The sequence below is a fragment of the Carcharhinus amblyrhynchos genome, chromosome 7, assembly GCF_965287045.1.
Source record: "Carcharhinus amblyrhynchos chromosome 7, sCarAmb.v2.hapA, whole genome shotgun sequence".
Lineage (NCBI taxonomy): Eukaryota > Metazoa > Chordata > Chondrichthyes > Carcharhiniformes > Carcharhinidae > Carcharhinus > Carcharhinus amblyrhynchos.
The window spans coordinates 104,772,104-104,798,288 of NC_137330.1; the positions used below are offsets into that span (position 1 = coordinate 104,772,104).

Below are 26,185 nucleotides of genomic sequence, written 5' to 3' on the forward strand. Positions count from 1 at the left end.
GCAAAATTAAAAATTTAGCTGTTTGGTCTAGGATCAGACAAGTTCCACTCTAATAGTGAAACTTGTATAAAGTGGTTCTGATGTCTGCACGCACAAATGGTTCATGGACTAATCACCAATTTTCTCAGAATGAGAGAGTTAACTGTAGAAGTCCTTTCTAACATTTGTTCTATGTTCTCTACTAGTACACTCTCACTTTGCAAAAGCTGATCTAGATTATGTATTTAGTACTTTCTTTAACATTTTTCTACCCTCTAACTTTTTAGGGCTGTTTCCAGTCAAGAATTGCTGGATACCAAAACTGTACCCACCACTCAAGTCTTGCTGTCAATACGCTGTGTGTTTCAAAAGACAAACAATTTGTGGAAGAATCAGATTGAAAATGCAGGGTTAAGTTAAAATCAAAGACAAGCGAAATACACCAGGAGAACCATTCATTTTGAATCAGTTCAAAAATCTTTTTTCTTCGTAGACATATTTTAGTTGTGATATGGAGAACACTAGTAAGATATTACATCGTTTCCCTGAGGGCATAAGAGGCAGCTACATACGTGGGGCAAGAATCATAGGCCAACAGATTTTTCTTTAAAGGGCATTAACGACCCAGTTAGATTTTTACAACAATCCAGCAAATCAATTGGTGAGCCATTTCTCAACTTGCCATGTGAAATTTGGCTGTCAGTACAGTACAATAACCAATATGATACTAAATAAAAGAAAAAGCTTCTCAAAATCACATCAACCTGAAATCAATAACCGGAAAATAGGTTGGGAAGGGATCATTAAAAATATCTGGTTTCAGCTCTGAGACAATCAAATTGTGCACTGGTTATCAATTAATCTCAATGCTCCAATATTATAATAGTCCTCTTCCTTATTCAAAACTCCAATACTATACTAGCCCTCTTCCTTGTATCAGTAATTGGGGCCAGGAAATGAGAAAGGAATATGCAACGCATATTTAATATTCAAGTACATAATCAGATACCCAGGATCTGTGTCCATTTTGCTGGTTTCCCGTCTTTACCTTCAGTTGTATGAGCAAGTTGCCTTTTAGAGAACATTAATTGTGTTGACTTTCAAGGTTCACCTCCATTTCTCTGGAGCATCTGCAAAGTAAGGTACTAGCAATAGTTCCATCAAGCAACACCTCCACAGCAATGACCTGTTCATTGGTGCTCAGTTTGGTTTCACCAAGTTGCTCTGCTCTTGGCCTCATTACAACCTTGATCCAAACATACACAAAAGAGCAGAACTCCAGATGTGATGTTAGAATGGCTGCCCTTGACATCAGGGTAGCATTTAACTAAATGTGGAATCAAAGAGCGCCAGCAATGCTGGAATTGATGGGGCTCGGGGGAAAAGCCCTCTGCATGTTGGAGTCATACCTGGCGCAAAGGAAGATAGTTGTGGTGGTTGAAGGTCCATCATCTCTGCCACAGGGTAGACCCAAGACCCAATGACCTTCAGATGCTTCATCAATGACCTTCTCTCCATCATAAGGTCATAAGCAGGGATGTTCGCTGATGGTTGCAGAATGTCACTTGCAACTCCTCATATACTGAAGCAATTCATGTCCAGTTGCAACATGACCTGAACAACATTTAGGCTGGAGTTGTTAAGTGGAAAGTAACATCTACGTCTTGCATACCAGACTAACACCATCTCCAACAACAGAGAACCATCTCCCAACTAACACCACTCATAAATTGAACTGGATCAGCCATGAAAATATTGTAGCTATAAGAGCAGGTCAGAGGTTGGGAATTCTGTGGCGACTAGTTCCCAAGATCTGTCCATCATCTGCAAGGCTCATCAGGACCCTTGCCAGGATGAATGCAGCTCCATCAACACTCAGGTAGTTCGACACCATCCAGGATAAGGTAATCTGCTTGATTGGCACCCCATTCACGACCATAAATATTCACTTCCTGCACCTCCAACACACAGTGGCAGAAACCTGTAGCATGTGCAAGGTCTACTGCAGCAACTCACCGCCTTTAAACTTTCAAATCTGCAACCTCCACCACCTAGGAGGGTAGTAGAACCTCACCAACTGCAAGTTCCCCCCCAAGCCACACACCATCCTGACTGATACATAACATGTCGCCATGTCCACAAATCTTTCACTGTCTTTGTTTTCAGCTGGGGAATAAGATCAAATATGAAACTGATAATTAGAATCAAACTATCTCATTCATATGCTTTGTTTCAATAAATTGGTCCTAAATAGTCAAAAATATTTGTTTCGAATCCACTACCACTTTAAAAAGGAAGAGGAAATTTGGAAACTAGCTTAGGAGCAGGATTTTATAGATGGTAAGCTCAGCATTACTTCCCTACCCGGACAGAAGTACAGAAAAATTAGGAAAATTAATATATGCTGAAGCTGTGGTGCCAGAAGGGTGGACTGCACCAATTATCTAGAATAAAGGTTAGTATCCATTACAGTAACCACAGAACTACCAGATTACCGTAAAAAGCATTATTTATTTTTACAATGTCCTTTGGGAAAGGAAAAAAGTTATTTGTGATGCGAGACAAAAAAACTTTTTCACACGAGTAGTTCAGATCTGGACTGAACTACTTGGAAATGAGGCAGATCCAGTTCAGATATTCAAGAGGGCAATGATGATTATTTGAATAGAAGCAACGTGCAGGGGTACAGGAAAAGACATCCAGTCATAATACTTGCTCGGAGAGCCAATGCAGACAAAAGGGATCAAATTCCCCCATCCGTGCTGTAACAGTTCTTTGAAATTTGCCATCCTTACCCAGTCTAGCCAAAATGTGACTTTAGATCAATAGCAACAAGGCTAATTCTTAACTGCTCTCTGAATTGGCTCAGCAAGCCAGTTGGTTGTTCAAGGCAACGGCTTACTCAAGGGGAATTTGCAATAAGGGCAGGCCCTGCCAAAGATACCCACATCCTGAATATGAACCTTTGTGATGTGCTTAAAATCATGCAAAAGCGTAGAAAGAATCTGACTGTTCCAAATAGTTGAGGCGTCCAGAAATAGAATCCATGGACAAAAGATTAAATTTAACAAATTAAACCCTTCTACAGAGCTTTGATTTTTTTGTAATTCCCTTACAAAACTAATGCTTGGGACAGAAACTAAGTCAACATTCAAATTTGATAGGTGGATGAAAAAAGGGAATAAAGGAATACTAGATATTCCTTTTTGTGTGGGGAGTTGGACTATATCTTACATATAATTTTACATATTATGATCGACATAAAATTTATCTACTAGTGTAAATACACCATTCTACACGGGGATTCACATTATGCTGCAAATAGATTAAATTCAAGCCATTTAGGTGAGGATAAACTGCCAGAAGAGTTTCCTAGAAGTCTGCCTTCTTACTCATTTCTTGGAACCTTTTAGGGAATACAGGAGATAATAAGAGATGTTCCATACTTCATAAGAAGAACAATTTGTAACACAGGTACCTTGCTATCCATTAGAAACTATTGTATATCTTTCAAACTGAATCTTTGGTAAACTTCAAAAAGGATGTTGGAAAGGAACACCACATAATGATGAGCTTTTGGAACAGAATTCTGAAACACTAGACAAAGATAAACCAAAAGCTAATCAAGAGATGTGCTCAGTAGAACCAACTTAAGGGAATGGGACTGTGCCCACAACCTCTCTTTTCAGTGGGTTACTTATTTAGCAACACTGATGTGACTAGTAAACACAGTAAAAAGTCTGACAACACCAGGTTTTAGTCCAACCGATTTAATTGATAGTAAACTCACAAGCTTTCGAGGGGACTCCCTCTTCATCAGGTGAATGGGTCTCCATTCACCTGACGAAGAGGGAGTCCCCGCGAAAGCTTGTGAGTTTACTATCAAATAAATCGGTTGGACTAAAACCTGGTGTTGTCAGACTTTTTACTGTGTTTATCCCAGTCCAATTCTGGCACATCCACATTGTGACTAGTAAAACCAATCCTTAAGGATAAATATCCCACAGAAGGAACTATAAAAAAATTAATTGCTCAAACATTCCTTTAAAAGAATCTGTATTGGGAGAAAGGAAATAAATAGCTGAAATGTGATGTAATATACTGTGCAATTTTTGTGGAACTGGAAGAACTCTGTTCCTATTTGAATAGTGCATTAAAGCAAAAACCAATTTGATCAAAAAGCTAGCACATCTGGCAATGTAGCACCCCTCAGTGCTATACAGCAATGTTAGCACTCAATTAACTCAGTTGTGAATTAAATTTTGAATCTTCTGACTTAAAAGCTAAAAGTGCTAACTGAGGCAAGGTGTCAGTGAGAGATCCAACACTACAGGCTCTACTGTCAAATAATAGGAGAGAAAGAACAGAGGTTGATCTTACGGTAGTGTTCTTGTGCAGTGTGGAACTGGATGATAAGACTCTCATATGGCTATAATGGATCCCCTGAAGAACACACTTGCTCAGTGGTTTCTTCCCCAGTGGGATGAATTGCCTGTCCGAAGTTCAGTGAAGATAAGTAAATGAGAAAAATAGCTCTCTTAAATGTCAGACTACTTTAATGCTGTCCCTTACTGCTGCGTCAGATCAATGACTTCATTCAAAACGCAAGCTAACAGCAGTAAGTGCTGTCAATTAGCTTGCTACTTTGAAAAACAATTCAAAGTGCTTTCATTCTATTCTTTCCTCTGCTATTACATAGTCCTTTGATCAATCAACTGTGAAAGGTTGTTTGAGAAAACAACTAAAAAATTTTAAAAGCAATTTCATTTTTCTCTCTTTCCAGCCCTGATCATGATAGTCTGCTTACCTGAACTCTGTTTGCAAGCTTTAAACTAATGAGGGGGGGAAAACACACTTTGTATATCAGTGAATAAAGTTAATAAAAGGAAATAGAAAATGAAATCAAAGGTTCTTCATCTGAATGCACAAAGTATGTGCAATAAGGGAGATGAAATAGTGGCTCAAATAAAAGTAGATGATTTTGATTTAATCACCATTACAGAGACAAGGTTGCAAGGTGATCAACATTGAGAAATGAATATTGCAGGGTGCAAAATTTTATGTAAAGACAGAATGGAAGAGAGGAGATAGCCAAAATTAGAGAGAAGGGATCTGGCCTCGGAGACCATTAATTAAACTGTAATGGCAAGAGTCAGAAAACGCTAGCGGGAGTCGTTTGTAGTTTCCCTAATAGTACTTATACCATTGGACATTGAAGCTTGTAACAAAGGCAATGTAATAACTTTGTGGGGAACTTTAATCTTCTTATAAAATGGGATAATCAAATCAGCAAGAATTCTCCAAAAGCACAGTAGATGAGTTTGTGGAATATTTTCTTGACAGTTTCCTGAAGTAATACTTTGTGAAACAGACTAGGGATAAAGCTTTCTTACATGTAATATTGTGTAATGGGATAGGCTTAATTGATAATCTCATAGCAAAATATTCACTGGGAAATAGTGATCACAGCATCATTGAAATCCACATTAAATTTGAAAGTGACATACTCTAACCAATCTTAAACTTCAGTTGCTAGAGGTGAGGAGGGTATGGTGGTAAATGAATTGTGGTAAGCATTTAAAAAGGAACAATTCAAGATGTTCAACAAAAATAAATTCCATTGAAAAACAAAGACTCAGTAAGAAAGACCCATCTCACATTTGTGTTTTTGCCTTTGAGGTTTGAGATCCTGCTCATTCCTGACTCTATGACAGAAGGTTAATGACAATACTATAAAAATAAACAGTTCTTTAAAGATCCAAAAGTTTTTCTAACCTGTATGCAGAAAGGATGTTAAGAGGTGGAGGTTTCTCACATGTGCTGTATGTTTCCAGCAATGGAATGGGCAATGATTTACGGTCAAACAGTTGCTGATCTTGTACTGTGGAGCTTCGAAAGGCTTTCCTCATAGTTATATCTTGAAGGGAGACTGAAAAAGAAAACAAATGTGTAAACCAGCTTAAAACCTCTGTATGAGTGCCTTCAATGAATTTTACACCAATTGTATTTTATGCTCACAGAAGCAGAGTAATATTGCTATTAATATCACTCATCACAGCTCCTGGGCATCACCGCAGGAGTTCCTTAGGGCTTAAGCCCAACCATTGTCAGCTGCTTGATCATTCACCTTCCTTACATTATAGGGTGATAAGTGGGGTTAATCACTGATGACTGTATAATGTACAGCACCATTTGTGACTCCTCAGATACTGAATTAGTCCATGCTCAAATGCAGCAAGACCTGGACTATATTCAATTTTGGGCTGATAAGCAGCAAGTAACATTATGCCAGGCAATGACCAATCCAGCCATCTTCCCTTGACTGTCCAAAGATGTGCGGGTTAGGTTGATTGGCCACGCTAAGAAATTGCCCCTTAGTGTCCAGAGATGCGTAGGTTAGAGAGATTAGTGAGTATAATATGTAGAGATATTGGGGTGAGATTGTGTTCGGTGCAGACTCAATGGGTCGAAGGCCCTCTTTCTGCACTGTAAGGTTCTATGATCTATGATCCTAAGAGTTACCATTGACCAGAAACTGAATTGTACTAGTCATATAAATACTGTGGCTACAAAAGCAGGTCAGATGCTAGGAATTTTGTGGTGAGTAACTCACCTCCAGACTCCCCAAAGCTTGTCCAGCATCTGCAAGGCACAAGTCAGGAGTGTGATGGAATATCCTCCACTTGCTTGGATGAGTGCAGCTCCAACAACAAACTCAACACTATCCAAGACAAAGCAGCCTGCTAGAATGGCACTTGGGGACTCAGGGGAGCCTGATGCAGTACATTTCAAACCCATGACAGCTACCATCTCAAAGGACAAGGGCAGCGGATATCTGGAAATGCTTCCACCTGGAAGTTCCCCTCCAAGTCACTCACTCATTCCAAAATAATGGGTAATAAGAGTCCATGATGATCTGAAGATTCAGCATTACTATTAATGCAAGTTGAACAATGGATAAATGCATTAGACACAGATTTATTGAGAGATTACACACATCCAAGGTGCAGAGGGATCTGGGTACCCTACTGCATGAATCTCAAAAGGTTGGTATGCCAGTGCAGCAAGTAATTAGCTAATAGAATTTTATCATTTATTGCAAGGGGAATTGAATGCGAGAGGGGGAGATTATGCTTCTGTTATACAGGGCATTGGTGAGACCACATCTGGAGTACTGTATGCAGGATTGGTCTCATTTCAGGAAAGATGTAAAAATGTTGGAAGGAGTTCAGAGAATGTTTATTAAATGAATAGATTTATTAATTAATAGATAATAGCTATTATTAGATTAATGTCTGGAATGAGCAGGTTTATCTTATGCAGAAAGAGTGGAACAGGCTAGGCTTATATCTTTGGAGTTAAGAATAAGAGATGACTTGTTTGAAATATAGACCTGACAGGATGAATGTGGAAATGTTTCAAAGAACAAAAAAAATTATACCACAGGAACAGGCCCTTTGGCTCTTCAAACCTGCACCAACTATGCTGCCCAACTGAACTAAAGCCCCTTACCCCTGCAGGGACCACATCCTTCTGTTCCATTTTATTCATGTATTTGTCCCTTAAAAACCACTACCATATCTGCTTCCATTACCTCCCCCAGCAACAAGTTCCAGGCACCCACCACCCGCTAAAAAAAAATTACCTCATACATCTCCTTTAAATCTTGCCCCTCACACCTTAAACCTATGCCCCTCAGTAATCAAATCTTCCACCCTAGGAAAAAGCTTCCGACTATCCACTCTGTCCATGCCCTTCATAATCTTGTCTCGGGTCACCCCTTCAACCTCTGTCATTCCAGTGAGAACAAACTAAGTTTCTCCAACCTCTCCTCATAGGTATTGCCCGCCATACCAGGCAACATCTTGGTAAATCTTTTCTGTACCCTCTCCAAAGTGTCCACATCCTTCTGGTAACGTGGCGATCAGAATTGAACACTATATTCTAAGTGCAGCCTAACTAAGGATCTATAAAGCTGCATCATGACTTGCCGATTTTTAAACTCAATGCCCTGGCCGATGAATGCAGGCATGCCATATGCCTTCTTGACTACCTTTTCCGCCTGAGTTGCCACTTTCAGTGACATGTGTACCTGTACACCCAGATCCCTCTGCCAATCAATACTCTGAAGGGTTCTGCCATTTACTGTATTAGACCTTCCAAAATTGCATTGACTCGCATTTGCCCAGATTAAACTCCATCTGCCAACTCTCTGCCCAAGTCTTCAACTGATCTGTATCCTGTTGTATCCTCTGATGGTCCTCATCGCTATCCGCAATTCCACCAACCTTTGTGTTGTCTGCAAACTTACCAATTAAACCAGTTACATCTTCCACCAAATCAGTTCAATATATTACAAACAACAAAGGTCCCAGCACTGATCCCTGAGGAATGCCACTTGTCACAGCCCTCCATTCAGAAATGCACCATTCCACTGCTACCCTCTGTCTTCTATGACCAAACCAGTTCCAAATCCGTCTTGCGAGCTCACCTCTGATCACATGCAACTTCACCTCCTGTACCAGTCTGCCATGAGGGATTGTATCAAAGGCGTTACTGAAATCCATGTAGACAACATTCACTACACTACCCTCAATTGTCTTCATCATTTCCTCGAAAAACTCGATCAAGTCAGTGAAACACAACCTCTCCTCCACTAAATCATGTTGCCTCTCGCTAATGCATCTAACTATTTCTAAGTGAGAGTAAATTGTGTCTCGAACAATCCTCTCCAATAATTTTCCTACCACTGTTGTAAGGCTCACCAGCCTGTAATTACCTGGATTATCCTTGTCAACCTTCTTAAACAAAGAAACATTGGCTGTTCTCCAATCCCCTGGAATTTCCCCTGTAGCCAGTGAGGATACAAAGATTTCTCTCAAGGGTCCAGCAATTTCCTCCCTTGCATGTCTCAACATTCTGCAATATATCCCATCAAGCCCTGGATCTACCTTAATGTTTCTCAAGAACCCCAATACCTCCCCTTTTTGATCTCAACATGACCCAAACTGTCAACACACCCTTCCCCAGACTCATCATCCACCAAGTCCTTCTCTTTGATGAGTACTGATGCAAAGTGTTCATGTAATACCTCACCCATATTCTCCGGCTCCATGCATAGATTCCCTCTCCTATCCTTGAGTGGGCCAACCCTCTCGCTCTTATGTGTATAAAAAGCCTTGGGATTTTCCTCTGGTTGTGAAACTTTGGAATTCTCTTCCCCAAATGTGGTTGAGGCACAGTCTTTGAATATATTTAAGGCAGAGGTAGATAGATGGATAGATAGGACACCATGGTGGCACAGTGGTTAGCATTGCTGCATCACAGCACCAGGGACCTGGGTTCTATACCCAGCTTGGGTAGAACAGGCTTGAGAGATTAAGTGGCCTACTCCTGTTCCTAATTTGTATGATCATATATCACAATTAAAATAGCATCTTGAGGCAGAGAGCAGACAGTAAACTAGTTCTACAAGCCTTGAGACGCCGAATAATATCATCAGACAATTTTTCCCCTTACTCGGAGAGGTCTCAAAACAGCAAGTGCAGACAGAAGATTCAACTGCCTTGACCCCACATACAAAACCTAGCAGGAGACAGTGGACAACGCTGTGGCTGGGATTCTAACCAAGCTTTTGATCATCTGTACTCAACATCTCGTGTGTCAATTAAATTTGGTTGGTTTGGACTCTTGCTGAATGCCTTGGGGCAGTTAATTGCCTCCAGGGTGCTACACAAATGCAGATTTTTAAATTATACATTTTTTGGGTCATTTCTAAAGGACCATGATTGACTCCTAGCCCTGAGGTGCAGTACCATGAGAAAATCAAGAGAAAACAAACTGAAAACTGGACCAACTCGGTTAAACATTGCGGCCTGAGATAGCGAAAGATCGCAAAACTTTCTACAAATATATAAAACAAAAAAAAGAGTGGCTAAAGTAAGCATCGGTCCTTTAGAGCATGAGAAGGGGGATGTATTAATTGGAAATGAGGAAATGGCTGAGGCATTGAACAGGTATTTTGCGTCAGAGTGGAATTCACAAATAACATGCCAAATATCGATGACAAAAAGGAGTGAGGACTGAGAAACTATGAAAGAGGTAGTGTTGGGCAAACTAATGGGGCTAAAGTTAGACAAGTCTCCTGGTCCTGATGGAATGCATCCCAGGGTACTAAAACAGATGGCAAGAGAAATAGCAAATGCACTTGTGGTAATTTACCAAAATTCATTGGACTCTGGAGTGGTTCCCTTAGATTGAAAAACAGCAAATGTGATGCCACTGTTTAAAAAAGGAGATAGAAAAAAGCCAGGTAACTATAGGCCAGTTGGCTTAACTTCTGTAGTAGGGAAATGCTTGAATCTATCAAGGAAGAAAAAGAGACACATCTGGATATCATAGAATCCCACAGTACAGAAGGAGGCCATTTGGCCCATCGAGCCTGTACCAATAACAATCCCATTCAGGCCCTAACCCTGTAACCCCACATCTTTATCCTGCTAATTCCCTTGAAACTGGGGTCAATTTAGCATGGCCAATCAACCAATCCTGCACATCTTTGAACTGTGGGGGGGGGAAGAACCAAAGCACCTGGAGGAAACCCACGCAGAGACAGGGGGATCGTGCAAACTCCACACAGACAGTGACCCAAGGCTGGAATTGAACCTGGGTCCCTGGCGCAATGAGGCAGCAGTGCTCACCACTGTGCCAACAATATAAATTGTCCCATAGTAAGACAGGGCATGGGTTCACAAAGGGCTGGTCATGTTTGACTAAACTGGTGGCATTCTTTGAAAATATTACATGTGCAGTGGACAATGGGGAACCCATGGATGCGGTGTATTTGGATTTCGAGAAGGCATTTGACAAGGTGCTGCATCAAAGGCTGCTACATAAGATAAAGGTGCACAGCATTATGGGTAATCTATTAGCATGGATAAAGGACTGGTTAACTAACAGAAACCAAACAGTGGGGGTAAACAGGTGCTTTTCTAGTTGGCGATCAGTAACTAGTGATGTGCCTCAGGGATCAGTGTTGGGACCACAATTGTTTACAATTTACATAGATGATTTGGAGATGGGGACCAAGACCAGTGTGTTATAATTCACAAATGACACAAAGATGAGTGGCAGAGCAAAATGTGCAGAAGACACAGAGTTTGCAAAGTCTTATACATAGTCTACATGAGTGGGCAAGGGTCTGGCAGATGGAGTACAATGTTGGTAAATGAGGTCATCCATTAAGAATAGCAGCAGGCTGCTGTGCAGAGAGACCTGGATATCCCTGTGCATGAATTACAAAGTTGGTTTGCAGATGCAACAGATAATTAAGACAAATGAAATTTTATTCTTCATTGCTAGAGGGATGGAGTTTAAAAACAGCACGGTTATGTTGCAGCTGGACAAGGTGCTGGTGAGACCACACCTAGAGTACTGTGTACAGTTTTGGTCTCCTTACTGAGAAAGCTTATACTGGGGGGATGGGGAGGAAGGAGGGCAGGCACAAGAGATTCACTGGATTCATTCCGGAGTTGAGAGGGTTGGTTTATGAAGACAGGCTGAGTAGACTGGGGCTATACTCATTGAAATTCAGAAGAATGAGGGGAGATCTTACAGAAACATATAAGATTATGAAGGGAATAGATAAGATAGAAGCAGGGAAGTTGTTCCCACTTGCAGGTGAAACTAGAACTAGAGGGCATGGCCCCAAAATAAGGGGGAGCAGATTTAGAATTGAGTTATGGAGGAACTTCTTCACAGACAGCGTTGTGAATCTGTGGAATTTCCTGCCCAATGAAACAGTTGAGGCTATCTCATTTGAGTGTTAAGGCAAGAATAGATGAATTTTTGAACAGTAAAGGAATTAGGATTGAGTGGGCAGGTAAGTGGAACTGAATCCTCAGAAATATCAGCCATAATCCAATAGAATGGCAGAGCAGGTTCGAAGGGCCAGATGGCCTACTCCTGCTTCTAGTTCTTATGTTCGAGGGTGGGAGCAAAAGGAGAGCTAAGAATGAAGTGCAGTGTGAACAAAGTACTCCCCTTGCCACAACCCTCTGAAATGGCTCCAACTGTCTTTACACTTGAAATAATCAAATAAAAACAAAAATACAGGAATTAAACAAAAGGCGTTTTACTCCTATCTTAAGAACAAAAGGGTGGCTAGGGGTAAAATCGGTCCTCTCAGATACAGACGTGGGGAATTGTGCTTAGAGGCAGAGGGAATGGGGGAGATCCTGAATGAATACTTTGCGTCGGTATTCACGAAGGAGAGGGGCTTGATGTCTAGTACGGTCATTGAGGGAGCGGTAGACCAATTGAAAGATCTATTGATTACGAGGGAAGTAGTGTTAGGGCTTTTAGAGGGCATTAAAACCGATAAATCTCCAGGGCCTGATTGCATTTATCCTAGGCTGCTTAGAGAGGCGAGAGATGAGATTGCTGGGCCTCTGACGTGAATCTTTGTCTCTTCTTTGGACACAGGTGAGGTCCCAGAGGACTGGAGGATAGCGAACATGGTACCGTTGTTTAAAAAGGGTAGGAGGGATAGCCCAGGTAACTATAGGCCGGTGAGCTTAACGTCAGTGGTAGGTATGTTGATGGAGAGGATTCTTAGGGATAGGATGTATGCGCACTTGGAGTGTTGCGATCTGATTAAGGATACGCAGCATGGCTTTGTCAAGGGGAAGTCTTGCCTTACGAATCTGGTAGAATTCTTTGAGGAGGTGACAAAAACGGTTGATAAAGGACGAGCCGTTGATGTCGTCTATATGGATTTCAGTAAGGCGTTTCACAAAGTCCCTCATGGTAGGTTGGTACAGAAGATTACAGCTCATGGGATATGTGGTCAGGTATCTAGATGGGTAGAGAACTGGCTTGCAAACTCTCCATTCACCTGACGAAGAGGGAGTCCCCTCGAAAGCTTGTGAGTTTACTATCAAATGAATCGGTTGGATTAAAACCTGGTGTTGTCAGACTTTTTACTGTGTTTACCCCAGTCCAACGCCAGCACATCCACATCATGCAAAGGGGAGTCACAGAGTAGTTGTGGAGGGGTCTTTTTCTAGCTGGAGGTCTGTCACTAGTGGTGTGCCGCAGGGCTCGGTACTGGGACCTCTTCTCTTCGTAGTGCATATAAAATGATTTGGAAGAGGGAGTAGGTGGAGTGATCAGCAAATTTGCTAATGACACCAAGATGGCTGGATTGGCGGGCAGTGAGGAGCAGTGTCTGGCAATACAGCAGGATATTGATAGGCTGGTTGATTGGGCAGATACGTGGCAAATGGAGTTTAATCCGGATAAATGCGAGGTGATGCATTTTGGCCAGAATAATGTAGGGGGATGTTATATGATAAAGGGTGAGCCCGTAAGGAGTATAGAGTCACAGCGAGACCTGGGGGTGCAAGTGCACAAGTCTTTGAAGGTGGCAGTGCAAGTGGAGAGTGTGGAGAAGAAAGCCTATGGTATGTTAGCCTTTATAGGAAGGGGTATAGAATATAAGAGCTGGAGTCTAATGTTGCAGTTCTACAGAATGTTGGTTAGGCCGCATTTGGAGTACTGCATACAGTTCTGGTCGCCTTACTACCGGAAGGACGTGGAGACTCTGGAGAGAGTGCAGAGGTGGTTTACCAGGATGTTGCCTGGTATGGAAGGACTGGGGTATGAGGAAAGATTGAAGAAATTGGGGCTTTTTCCCTTGAAAGACGCCGACTGAGGGGGGAATCTAATAGAGGTATATAAGATTATGAAGGGTATAGATAAACAGAGGTAAGTTATTTCCTATAATAGAGACACGTAGGACAAGGGGCCATGGGCTTAAGGTGAGGGGGGAGCGGTACAACACAGATATTAGAGGGAGGTTTTTCCACACAGAGGGTAGTGGGGGTATGGAATGCTCTGCCAAGTAAGGTGGTGGAGGCAAACACGCTAGAGTCCTTTACGAGTAACTTAGACAGGCACATGACTGAGTTGGAGATGGGTGGATATAGGAGAACCTTTTAAATAAGGGTCATTAGCATTGGGGCGTCCCTGGTAATGTAAATGGGTTTAGTGTGATAATTTTTTTTCTCTTTTCATTCACAGGTTTTAAGTCGATCCACCTCATGTCCAACGAGGGGCATACACGCGATGGGTCGTACTGGGACTGCTCTTGGTTGTTCGAGATTGGCCTAGTGCTTCATGTCGTTAGTGTGTGCCTAAACTGGACAAGATACTGGGCAAGATGACAGCTCAGTGACTATCGCTGATTGCTGTGCAGACACATGGATTTGGGCCAGTGTCTGTGGAAGTTTGCGCATTCTCCCCGTGCTTGCGTGGGTTTTCTCCGGGTGCTCCGGTTTCCTCCCACACCCAAAAGATGTGCTGTTAGGCTGATTGGCAGGAATAAATTGTCCCTAAATCAGTTTCCCTCAATCTGAATGGCCATAAAACATTAGATAGGGGTCATGGGTAGAGAGGTGGACTGGTGGTGTTGCGATGGCGGCGTGGGCTCGTTGGGCCGAAGGGCCTGTTTCCCGGGCTGATTTTGTTCTTTGTTCAAACCTTTTAGCCCCTCAAGTTTGTTCTGTTACTAATGAAAACCTTTGCCCCATATCCCTTAATACTTGTTGGTTAAAATTTAACAATTTCAGACTTAAAATTAATTTGCCAAACAACAATTGCTATTTCCAGAAGTGAGTTTGGAAATTTTAACTTGATGTTTCAAAGTGTTCCCTAACTTCACCTTTGAAAGGACTGGTTCTAAGTTTTTGAGACAATGCCCCTTGTTCTGGAGTCTGCACACTGCAGAAATAGTTTCACTTAATCTGCCTTATCTGTCACCTATAACATATTGCCCAGAACTTCCAAAGAACAAAGAAGAAAATTACAGCACAGGAACAGGCCCTTTGGCCCTCCAAGCCTGCACCAACAATGCTGTCCCCGTCTGAACCACCTCCCCTTCCCTCTATTCCCTTCTTATTCATGTAACGTACCTACTTCCAATACCTCCCCCGGCATCGAGTTCCAGGCACCCACTGCCCTCTATGTAAAAAAACATGCTTCATACGTCTCCTTCAAACTTTGCCCCTTGCACTTTAAATCTATGCCTTTAGTAATTGACTCTTCCACCCTGGGAAAAATCTTCTGATTATCCACTCTGTCCATGTCCCTCATAATCTTTTAGACGTCTATCCGATCTTTGAATGGTTCTTCCATGGAGGCATGAGGAGGAACAGGATCTCTTATATCCCTCTATTCCCTGCCTATTCATGTATGCACCCAGATGCCTCTTGAACATTGCTATAGAATCTGCTTCCACCACCTCCTCTGGCAGCACATTCCAGGCATTCACCACCCTTTGTGTGTTGTCCGTTGCATTTTTTAAACTGTCCCCTTCTCACTTTTAACCTACGCCCCCCCTTCAACCCTGGGAAAAAGACACTGACTATCCACTCTATCCAAGACTATCATAATCTTGTAAACCTCTATCAGGTACACCCTCATCCTCCGACACTCCAATGGAAAACAATCCAAGCTTGTTCAACCTTTCTTCACAGTCCATATCCTCCAAACCAGGCAACATCCTGGTAAATTTCCCCAGCATCTGAAGCCCTCCAAAGTCTCCAACTCTGCAGAGGCGAGGGGAAGAGAAGAGTCGAGTCGAGTCGAGGCGAGGCGAGTCGAGGCGAGGCGAGGCGAGGGGAAGAGAAGAGAAGAGGCGAGTCGAGGCGAGTCGAGTCGAGAAGGGAAGAGGCGAGGCGAGGCGAGGCGAAGAGAAGAGAAGAGTCGAGTCGAGTCGAGTCGAGTCGAGTCGAGTCGAGTCGAGGCGAGGCGAGGGGAAGAGAAGAGAAGAGAAGAGTCGAGTCGAGTCGAGGCGAGGGGAAGAGAAGAGAAGAGTCGAGTCGAGGCGAGGGGAAAAGAGAAGAGTCGAGTCGAGGCGAGGGGAAGAGAAGAGAAGAGTCGAGTCGAGGCGAGGGGAAGAGGAGAGAAGAGTCGAGTCGAGGCGAGGGGAAGAGAAGAGAAGAGTCGAGTCGAGGCGAGGGGAAGAGGAGAGAAGAGTCGAGTCGAGGCGAGGGGAAGAGAAGAGAAGAGTCGAGTCGAGGCGAGGGGAAGAGGAGAGAAGAGTCGAGTCGAGGCGAGGGGAAGAGAAGAGAAGAGTCGAGTCGAGTCGAGTCGAGTCGAGGGGAAGAGAAGAGAAGAGTCGAGTCGAGGCGAGGGGAAGAGAAGAGAAGAGTCGAGTCGAGGCGAGGGGAAGAGAAGAGAAGAGTCGAGTCGAGGCGAGGGGAAGAGAAGAGAAGAGTCGAGTCGAGGCGAGGGGAAGAGAAGAGAAGAGTCGAGTCGAGTCGAGGCGAGGGGAAGAGAAGAGAAGAGTCGAGTCGAGGCGAGGGGAAGAGAAGAGTCGAGTCGAGAAGAGTCGAGTCGAGGGGAAGAGAAGAGAAGAGTCGAGTCGAGTCGAGGGGAGGGGAAGAGAAGAGAAGAGTCGAGTCGAGGCGAGGGGAAGAGAAGAGAAGAGTCGAGTCGAGTCGAGGGGAAGAGAAGAGTCGAGTCGAGTCGAGTCGAGGGGAAGAGAAGAGAAGAGTCGAGTCGAGTCGAGGGGAGGGGAAGAGAAGAGAAGAGTCGAGTCGAGTCGAGTCGAGTCGAGTCGAGGGGAAGAGAAGAGAAGAGTCGAGTCGAGGCGAGGGGAAGAGAAGAGAAGAGTCGAGTCGAGTCGAGTCGAGGGGAAGAGAAGAGAAGAGTCGAGTCGAGGCGAGGGGAAGAGAAGAGAAGAGTCGAGTCGAGTCGAGTCGAGTCGAGGCGAGGGGAAGAGAAGAGAAGAGTCGAGTCGAGTCGAGGGGAAGAGAAGAGAAGAGTCGAGTCGAGGCGAGGGGAAGAGAAGAGAAGAGTCGAGTCGAGTCGAGGCGAGGGGAAGAGAAGAGAAGAGTCGAGTCGAGGCGAGGGGAAGAGAAGAGAAGAGTCGAGTCGAGGCGAGGGGAAGAGAAGAGAAGAGTCGAGTCGAGTCGAGGCGAGGGGAAGAGAAGAGAAGAGTCGAGTCGAGTCGAGTCGAGGGGAAGAGAAGAGAAGAGTCGAGTCGAGTCGAGGGGAAGAGAAGAGAAGAGTCGAGTCGAGTCGAGGGGAAGAGAAGAGAAGAGTCGAGTCGAGGCGAGGGGAAGAGAAGAGAAGAGTCGAGTCGAGGCGAGGGGAAGAGAAGAGTCGAGTCGAGGGGAAGAGAAGAGAAGAGTCGAGTCGAGGGGAAGAGAAGAGAAGAGTCGAGTCGAGGGGAAGAGAAGAGAAGAGTCGAGTCGAGGGGAAGAGAAGAGAAGAGTCGAGGCGAGGCGAGGGGAAGAGAAGAGAAGAGTCGAGTCGAGGCGAGGGGAAGAGAAGAGAAGAGTCGAGTCGAGTCGAGTCGAGGGGAAGAGAAGAGAAGAGTCGAGTCGAGGCGAGGGGAAGAGAAGAGAAGAGTCGAGTCGAGTCGAGGGGAAGAGAAGAGTCGAGTCGAGGGGAAGAGAAGAGAAGAGTCGAGTCGAGGCGAGGGGAAGAGAAGAGTCGAGTCGAGGGGAAGAGAAGAGAAGAGTCGAGTCGAGGCGAGGGGAAGAGAAGAGAAGAGTCGAGTCGAGGCGAGGGGAAAAGAGTCGAGTCGAGGGGAAGAGAAGAGAAGAGTCGAGTCGAGGCGAGGGGAAGAGAAGAGAAGAGTCGAGTCGAGGCGAGGGGAAGAGAAGAGTCGAGTCGAGGGGAAGAGAAGAGAAGAGTCGAGTCGAGGGGAAGAGAAGAGAAGAGTCGAGTCGAGGGGAAGAGAAGAGAAGAGTCGAGTCGAGGGGAAGAGAAGAGAAGAGTCGAGTCGAGGGGAAGAGAAGAGAAGAGTCGAGTCGAGGGGAAGAGAAGAGAAGAGTCGAGTCGAGGGGAAGAGAAGAGTCGAGTCGAGTCGAAGAGTCGAGTCGAGTCGAGTCGAGGGGAAGAGAAGAGAAGTCGAGTCGAGGGGAAGAGAAGAGAAGAGTCGAGTCGAGGGGAAGAGAAGAGAAGTCGAGTCGAGGGGAAGAGAAGAGTCGAGTCGAGGGGAAGAGAAGAGAAGAGTCGAGTCGAAGAGAAGAGAAGAGTCGAGTCGAAGAGAAGAGAGAGTCGAGTCGAAGAGAAGAGAAGAGAGAGTCGAGTCGAGTCGAGTCGAGTCGAAGAGAAGAGAGTCGAGTCGAGTCGAAGAGGAGAGTCGAGTCGAGTCGAAGAGGAGAGTCGAGTCGAGTCGAAGAGGAGAGTCGAGTCGAGTCGAAGAGGAGAGTCGAGTCGAGTCGAAGAGGAGAGTCGAGTCGAGTCGAAGAGGAGAGTCGAGTCGAGTCGAAGAGAAGAGAGAGTCGAGTCGAAGAGAAGAGAAGAGAGAGTCGAGTCGAGTCGAAGAGAAGAGAGAGTCGAGTCGAAGAGAAGAGAGAGTCGAGTCGAGTCGAGGCGAGGGGAAAAGAGAAGAGTCGAGTCGAGGCGAGGGGAAGAGAAGAGAAGAGTCGAGTCGAGGCGAGGGGAAGAGAAGAGAAGAGAAGAATCGAGTCGAGGCGAGGGGAATAGAAGAGAGAGTCGAGTCGAAGACTCGAGTCGAGTCGAGTCGGAGAGTCGAGTCGAGTCGAGTCGGAGAGTCGAGTCGAGTCGAGTCGGAGAGTCGAGTCGAGTCGAGTCGAGTCGGAGAGTCGAGTCGAGTCGAGTCGAGTCGAGTCGAAGAGAGAGTCGAGTCGAGTCGAGTCGAGTCGAGTCGAAGAGGAGAGTCGAGTCGAGTCGGAGAGTCGAGTCGAGTCGAGTCGGAGAGTCGAGTCGAGTCGAGTCGAGTCGAGTCGAGTCGAGTCGAAGAGAGAGTCGAGTCGAGTCGAGTCGAGTCGGAGAGTCGAGTCGAGTCGAGTCGGAGAGTCGAGTCGAGTCGAGTCGGAGAGTCGAGTCGAGTCGAGTCGAAGAGGAGAGTCGAGTCGAGTCGAGTCGAGTCGAGTCGAAGAGAGAGTCGAGTCGAGTCGAGTCGAGTCGAGTCGAAGAGGAGAGTCGAGTCGAGTCGAGTCGAAGAGGAGAGTCGAGTCGAGTCGAGTCGAGTCGAAGAGGAGAGTCGAGTCGAGTCGAGTCGAGTCGAAGAGAGAGTCGAGTCGAGTCGAAGAGAAGAGAGAGTCGAGTCGAGTCGAGTCGAGTCGAGTCGAAGAGAAGAGAGAGTCGAGTCGAGTCGAGTCGGAGAGTCGAGTCGAGTCGAGTCGGAGAGTCGAGTCGAGTCGAGTCGGAGAGTCGAGTCGAGTCGAGTCGGAGAGTCGAGTCGAGTCGAGTCGAGTCGAGTCGAAGAGGAGAGTCGAGTCGAGTCGAGTCGAAGAGGAGAGTCGAGTCGAGTCGAAGAGGAGAGTCGAGTCGAGTCGAAGAGGAGAGTCGAGTCGAGTCGAAGAGGAGAGTCGAGTCGAGTCGAAGAGAAGAGAGAGTCGAGTCGAAGAGAAGAGAGAGTCGAGTCGAGTCGAGTCGAGTCGAGAGAGTCGAGTCGAGTCGAGTCGGAGAGTCGAGTCGAGTCGAGTCGAGTCGAGTCGAAGAGGAGAGTCGAGTCGAGTCGAGTCGAAGAGGAGAGTCGAGTCGAGTCGAAGAGGAGAGTCGAGTCGAGTCGAAGAGGAGAGTCGAGTCGAGTCGAAGAGGAGAGTCGAGTCGAGTCGAAGAGAAGAGAGAGTCGAGTCGAAGAGAAGAGAGAGTCGAGTCGAGTCGAGTCGAGTCGAGAGAGTCGAGTCGAGTCGAGTCGAGTCGAGTCGAAGAGGAGAGTCGAGTCGAGTCGAGTCGAGTCGAGTCGAGAGAGTCGAGTCGAGAGAGTCGAGTCGAGTCGAGTCGAGTCGAGTCGAAGAGGAGAGTCGAGTCGAGTCGAAGAGGAGAGTCGAGTCGAGTCGAAGAGGAGAGTCGAGTCGAGTCGAAGAGGAGAGTCGAGTCGAGTCGAAGAGGAGAGTCGAGTCGAGTCGAAGAGAAGAGAGAGTCGAGTCGAGTTGAGTCGAGTCGAAGAGAAGAGAGAGTCGAGTCGAGTCGAGTCGAGTCGAAGAGAAGAGAGAGTCGAGTCGAGTCGAGTCGAGTCGAAGAGGAGAGTCGAGTCGAGTCGAGTCGAAGAGAAGAGAGAGTCGAGTCGAGTCGAGTCGAGTCGAAGAGAAGAGAGAGTCGAGTCGAGTCGAGTCGAGTCGAAAAGAGAGAGTCGAGTCGAGTCGAAGAGGAGAGTCGAGTCGAGTCGAAGAGGAGAGTCGAGTCGAGTCGAAGAGGAGAGTCGAGTCGAGTCGAAGAGGAGAGTCGAGTCGAGTCGAGTCGAGTCGAGTCGAAGAGGAGAGTCGAGTCGAGTCGAGTCGAGTCGAGTCGAGTCGAAGAGGAGAGTCGAGTCGAGTCGAAGAGGAGAGTCGAGTCGAGTCGAAGAGAAGAGTCGAGTCGAGTCGAAGAGGAGAGTCGAGTCGAGTCGAAGAGGAGAGTCGAGTCGAAGAGGAGAGTCGAGTCGAGTCGAAGAGGAGAGTCGAGTCGAGTCGAGTCGAGTCGAGTCGAAGAGGAGAGTCGAGTCGAGTCGAGTCGAGTCGAAGAGGAGAGTCGAGTCGAGTCGAGTCGAAGAGGAGAGTCGAGTCGAGTCGAGTCGAGTCGAAGAGTCGAGTCGAGTCGAGTCGAGTCGAAAAGAGAGAGTCGAGTCGAGTCGAAGAGGAGAGTCGAGTCGAGTCGAAGAGGAGAGTCGAGTCGAAGAGGAGAGTCGAGTCGAGTCGAGTCGAAGAGGAGAGTCGAGTCGAGTCGAGTCGAGTCGAAGAGTCGAGTCGAGTCGAGTCGAGTCGAAAAGAGAGAGTCGAGTCGAGTCGAAGAGGAGAGTCGAGTCGAGTCGAAGAGGAGAGTCGAGTCGAAGAGGAGAGTCGAGTCGAGTCGAGTCGAAGAGGAGAGTCGAGTCGAGTCGAGTCGAGTCGAGTCGAAGAGGAGAGTCGAGTCGAGTCGAAGAGGAGAGTCGAGTCGAGTCGAAGAGGAGAGTCGAGTCGAGTCGAAGAGGAGAGTCAAGTCGAGTCGAAGAGGAGAGTCGAGTCGAAGAGGAGAGTCGAGTCGAGTCGAAGAGAAGAGAGTCGAGTCGAAGAGAAGAGAAGAGAGAGTCGAGTCGAGTCGAGTCGAGTCGAAGAGAAGAGAGTCGAGTCGAGTCGAAAAGAGAGTCGAGTCGAGTCGAAGAGAAGAGAGTCGAGTCGAAGAGAAGAGAGTCGAGTCGAGTCGAAGAGAAGAGAGAGTCGAGTCGAGTCGAGTCGAGTCGAAGAGAGAGTCGAGTCGAGTCGAGTCGAAGAGAAGAGAGAGTCGAGTCGAGTCGAAGAGAAGAGAGAGTCGAGTCGAGTCGAAAAGAGAGTCGAGTCGAGTCGAAGAGAAGAGAGAGTCGAGTCGAGTCGAAAAGAGAGTCGAGTCGAGTCGAAGAGAAGAGAGAGTCGAGTCGAGTCGAAGAGAAGAGAGAGTCGAGTCGAGTCGAAGAGAAGAGAGAGTCGAGTCGAGTCGAAAAGAGAGTCGAGTCGAGTCGAAGAGAAGAGAGAGTCGAGTCGAGTCGAGTCGAGTCGAGTCGAAGAGAAGAGAGAGTCGAGTCGAGTCGAGTCGAGTCGAAGAGAAGAGAGAGTCGAGTCGAGTCGAGTCGAAGAGAAGAGAGAGTCGAGTCGAGTCGAAGAGAAGAGAGAGTCGAGTCGAGTCGACTCGAAGAGAAGAGAGAGTCGAGTCGAGTCGAGTCGAAGAGAAGAGAGAGTCGAGTCGAAGAGAAGAGAGTCGAGTCGAGTCGAGTCGAAGAGAAGAGAGAGTCGAGTCGAGTCGAAAAGAGAGTCGAGTCGAGTCGAAGAGAAGAGAGAGTCGAGTCGAGTCGAGTCGAAGAGAAGAGAGAGTCGAGTCGAGTCGAAGAGAAGAGAGAGTCGAGTCGAGTCGAAAAGAGAGTCGAGTCGAGTCGAAGAGAAGAGAGAGTCGAGTCGAGTCGAGTCGAAGAGAAGAGAGAGTCGAGTCGAGTCGAGTCGAGTCGAAGAGAAGAGAGAGTCGAGTCGAGTCGAGTCGAGTCGAAGAGAAGAGAGAGTCGAGTCGAAGAGAAGAGAGTCGAGTCGAGTCGAGTCGAAGAGAAGAGAGAGTCGAGTCGAGTCGAGTCGAGTCGAAGAGAAGAGAGAGTCGAGTCGAGTCGAAGAGAAGAGAGAGTCGAGTCGAGTCGAAGAGAAGAGAGAGTCGAGTCGAGTCGAGTCGAGTCGAAGAGAAGAGAGTCGAGTCGAGTCGAGTCGAGTCGAAGAGAAGAGAGAGTCGAGTCGAGTCGAGTCGAAGAGAAGAGAGAGTCGAGTCGAGTCGAGTCGAAGAGAAGAGAGAGTCGAGTCGAGTCGAAGAGAAGAGAGAGTCGAGTCGAGTCGAAGAGAAGAGAGAGTCGAGTCGAGTCGAGTCGAAGAGAAGAGAGTCGAGTCGAGTCGAGTCGAGTCGAAGAGAAGAGAGAGTCGAGTCGAGTCGAGTCGAAGAGAAGAGAGAGTCGAGTCGAGTCGAGTCGAAGAGAAGAGAGAGTCGAGTCGAGTCGAAGAGAAGAGAGAGTCGAGTCGAGTCGAAGAGAAGAGAGAGTCGAGTCGAGTCGAGTCGAGTCGAGTCGAAGAGAAGAGAGAGTCGAGTCGAGTCGAGGCGAGGCGAGGCGAGGCGAGGCGAGGCGAGGGGAAGAGAGAGTCGAGTCGAGGCGAGGGGAAGAGAAGAGAAGAGTCGAGTCGAGGCGAGGGGAAGAGAAGAGAAGAGTCGAGTCGAGGGGAAGAGAAGAGAAGAGTCGAGTCGAGGGGAAGAGAAGAGAAGAGTCGAGTCGAGGGGAAGAGAAGAGAAGAGTCGAGTCGAGGGGAAGAGAAGAGAAGAGTCGAGTCGAGGGGAAAAGAGAAGAGTCGAGTCGAGGCGAGGGGAAGAGAAGAGAAGAGTCGAGTCGAGTCGAGGGGAAGAGAAGAGAAGAGTCGAGTCGAGGCGAGGGGAAGAGAAGAGAAGAGTCGAGTCGAGGCGAGGGGAAGAGAAGAGAAGAGTCGAGTCGAGGCGAGGGGAAGAGAAGAGAAGAGTCGAGTCGAGGCGAGGGGAAGAGAAGAGAAGAGTCGAGTCGAGGCGAGGGGAAGAGAAGAGAAGAGTCGAGTCGAGGCGAGGGGAAGAGAAGAGAAGAGTCGAGTCGAGGCGAGGGGAAGAGAAGAGAAGAGTCGAGTCGAGGCGAGGGGAAGAGAAGAGAAGAGTCGAGTCGAGGCGAGGGGAAGAGAAGAGAAGAGTCGAGTCGAGGCGAGGGGAAGAGAAGAGAAGAGTCGAGTCGAGGGGAAGAGAAGAGAAGAGTCGAGTCGAGTCGAGGGGAAGAGAAGAGAAGAGTCGAGTCGAGGCGAGGGGAAGAGAAGAGAAGAGTCGAGTCGAGTCGAAGAGAAGAGAGTCGAGTCGAAGAGAAGAGAGAGTCGAGTCGAGTCGAAGAGAAGAGAGAGTCGAGTCGAGTCGAAGAGAAGAGAGAGTCGAGTCGAGTCGAAGAGAAGAGAGAGTCGAGTCGAGTCGAAGAGAAGAGAGAGTCGAGTCGAGTCGAGTCGAGTCGAAGAGAGTCGAGTCGAAGAGAGTCGAGTCGAAGAGAGTCGAGTCGAAGAGAGTCGAGTCGAAGAGAGTCGAGTCGAAGAGAGTCGAGTCGAAGAGAGTCGAGTCGAAGAGAGTCGAGTCGAGGAGAAGAGAAGAGAAGAGAAGAGAAGAGAAGAGAAGAGAGAGTCGAGTCGAGTCGAGTCGAAGAGAAGAGAGTCGAGTCGAGTCGAAGAGAAGAGAGAGTCGAGTCGAAGAGAAGAGAGTCGAGTCGAGTCGAAGAGAAGAGAGTCGAGTCGAGTCGAGTCGAAGAGAAGAGAGAGTCGAGTCGAGGCGAGGGGAAGAGAAGAGAAGAGTCGAGTCGAGGCGAGGGGAAGAGAAGAGAAGAGTCGAGTCGAGTCGAAGAGGAGAGTCGAGTCGAGTCGAAGAGAAGAGAGAGTCGAGTCGAGTCGAGTCGAAGAGAGTCGAGTCGAGTCGAGTCGAGTCGAGTCGAAGAGAGTCGAGTCGAAGAGAGTCGAGTCGAAGAGAGTCGAGTCGAAGAGAGTCGAGTCGAAGAGAGTCGAGTCGAAGAGAGTCGAGTCGAAGAGAGTCGAGTCGAAGAGAGTCGAGTCGAAGAGAGTCGAGTCGAAGAGAGTCGAGTCGAAGAGAGTCGAGTCGAAGAGAGTCGAGTCGAGTCGAAGAGAAGAGAGAGTCGAGTCGAGTCGAGTCGAAGAGAAGAGAGAGTCGAGTCGAGTCGAGTCGAAGAGAAGAGAGAGTCGAGTCGAGTTGAAGAGAGTCGAGTCGAGTCGAGTCGAAGAGAAGAGTCGAGTCGAGTCGAGTCGAAGAGAAGAGAGAGTCGAGTCGAGTCGAAGAGAGTCGAGTCGAGTCGAGTCGAGTCGAAGAGAAGAGTCGAGGCGAGGCGAGGCGAGGCGAGGGGAAGAGAAGAGAAGAGTCGAGTCGAGGCGAGGGGAAGAGAAGAGAAGAGTCGAGTCGAGTCGAAGAGGAGAGTCGAGTCGAGTCGAAGAAAAGAGAGAGTCGAGTCGAGTCGAAGAGAAGAGAGAGTCGAGTCGAGTCGAAGAGAAGAGAGAGTCGAGTCGAGTCGAGTCGAAGAGAGTCGAGTCGAGTCGAGTCGAGTCGAAGAGAAGAGAGAGTCGAGTCGAGTCGAGTCGAAGAGAAGAGAGAGTCGAGTCGAGTCGAAGAGAAGAGAGAGTCGAGTCGAGTCGAAGAGAAGAGAGTCGAGTCGAGTCGAGTCGAGTCGAGTCGAGTCGAAGAGAAGAGTCGAGTCGAGTCGAGTCGAAGAGAAGAGAGAGTCGAGTCGAGTCGAGTCGAAGAGAAGAGAGAGTCGAGTCGAGTCGAGTCGAAGAGAAGAGAGAGTCGAGTCGAGTCGAGTCGAGTCGAAGAGAAGAGAGAGTCGAGTCGAGTCGAAGAGAAGAGAGAGTCGAGTCGAGTCGAAGAGAAGAGAGAGTCGAGTCGAGTCGAAGAGAAGAGAGAGTCGAGTCGAGTCGAAGAGAAGAGAGAGTCGAGTCGAGTCGAGTCGAGGGGAAGAGAAGAGAAGAGTCGAGTCGAGGCGAGGGGAAGAGAAGAGAAGAGAAGAGTCGAGTCGAGGCGAGGGGAAGAGAAGAGAGAGTCGAGTCGAAGAGAAGAGAGAGTCGAGTCGAGTCGAAGAGAAGAGAGAGTCGAGTCGAGTCGAGTCGAGTCGAAGAGGAGAGTCGAGTCGAGTCGAGTCGAGTCGAGTCGAGTCGAGTCGAAGAGGAGAGTCGAGTCGAGTCGAGTCGAGTCGAGGCGAGGGGAAGAGAAGAGAAGAGTCGAGTCGAGGCGAGGGGAAGAGAAGAGAAGAGTCGAGTCGAGTCGAGGGGAAGAGAAGAGAAGAGTCGAGTCGAGTCGAGGCGAGGGGAAGAGAAGAGAAGAGTCGAGTCGAGTCGAGTCGAAGAGAAGAGAGAGTCGAGTCGAGTCGAAGAGAAGAGAGAGTCGAGTCGAGTCGAGTCGAGGGGAAGAGAAGAGAAGAGTCGAGTCGAGGCGAGGGGAAGAGAAGAGAAGAGTCGAGTCGAAGAGAAGAGAAGAGAGAGTCGAGTCGAGTCGAAGAGGAGAGTCGAGTCGAGTCGAGTCGAAGAGGAGAGTCGAGTCGAGTCGAGTCGAGTCGAAGAGGAGAGTCGAGTCGAGTCGAGTCGAGTCGAGTCGAAGAGGAGAGTCGAGTCGAGTCGAGGCGAGGGGAAGAGAAGAGAAGAGTCGAGTCGAGGCGAGTCGAGTCGAAGAGAGAGTCGAGTCGAAGAGAAGAGAAGAGAGAGTCGAGTCGAGTCGAGTCGAGGGGAAGAGAAGAGAAGAGTCGAGTCGAGGCGAGGGGAAGAGAAGAGAAGAGTCGAGTCGAGGCGAGGGGAAGAGAAGAGAGTCGAGTCGAAGAGAAGAGAGAGTCGAGTCGAGTCGAAGAGAAGAGAGAGTCGAGTCGAGTCGAGTCGAGTCGAAGAGAAGAGAGTCGAGTCGAGTCGAGTCGAGTCGAAGAGGAGAGTCGAGTCGAGTCGAGTCGAGTCGAGTCGAAGAGGAGAGTCGAGTCGAGTCGAGTCGAGTCGAGGGGAAGAGAAGAGAAGAGTCGAGTCGAGGCGAGGGGAAGAGAAGAGAAGAGTCGAGTCGAGTCGAGGGGAAGAGAAGAGAAGAGTCGAGTCGAGTCGAAGAGAAGAGAGAGTCGAGTCGAGTCGAGTCGAGTCGAAGAGAAGAGAGAGTCGAGTCGAGTCGAGTCGAAGAGAAGAGAGAGTCGAGTCGAAGAGGAGAGTCGAGTCGAGTCGAGTCGAGTCGAGGCGAG

At 47.5% G+C, this 26,185-nt stretch overlaps 1 protein-coding gene across 5 annotated transcripts in view; it reads right to left on the reverse strand.

Moving 5' to 3' along the window:
• Window positions 1-26,185, reverse strand: part of wasf1 (WASP family member 1) — a 133,707-nt gene that overhangs the window by 18,656 nt on the left and 88,866 nt on the right. For all 5 annotated transcript variants that reach the window (XM_080192894.1, XM_080192896.1, XM_080192893.1 and 2 more), the window contains exon 4: window positions 5,755-5,908. In XM_080192894.1, coding sequence (XP_080049020.1) covers window positions 5,755-5,908 — 154 coding nt within the window. The remainder of the gene's footprint in view (window positions 1-5,754; window positions 5,909-26,185) is intronic.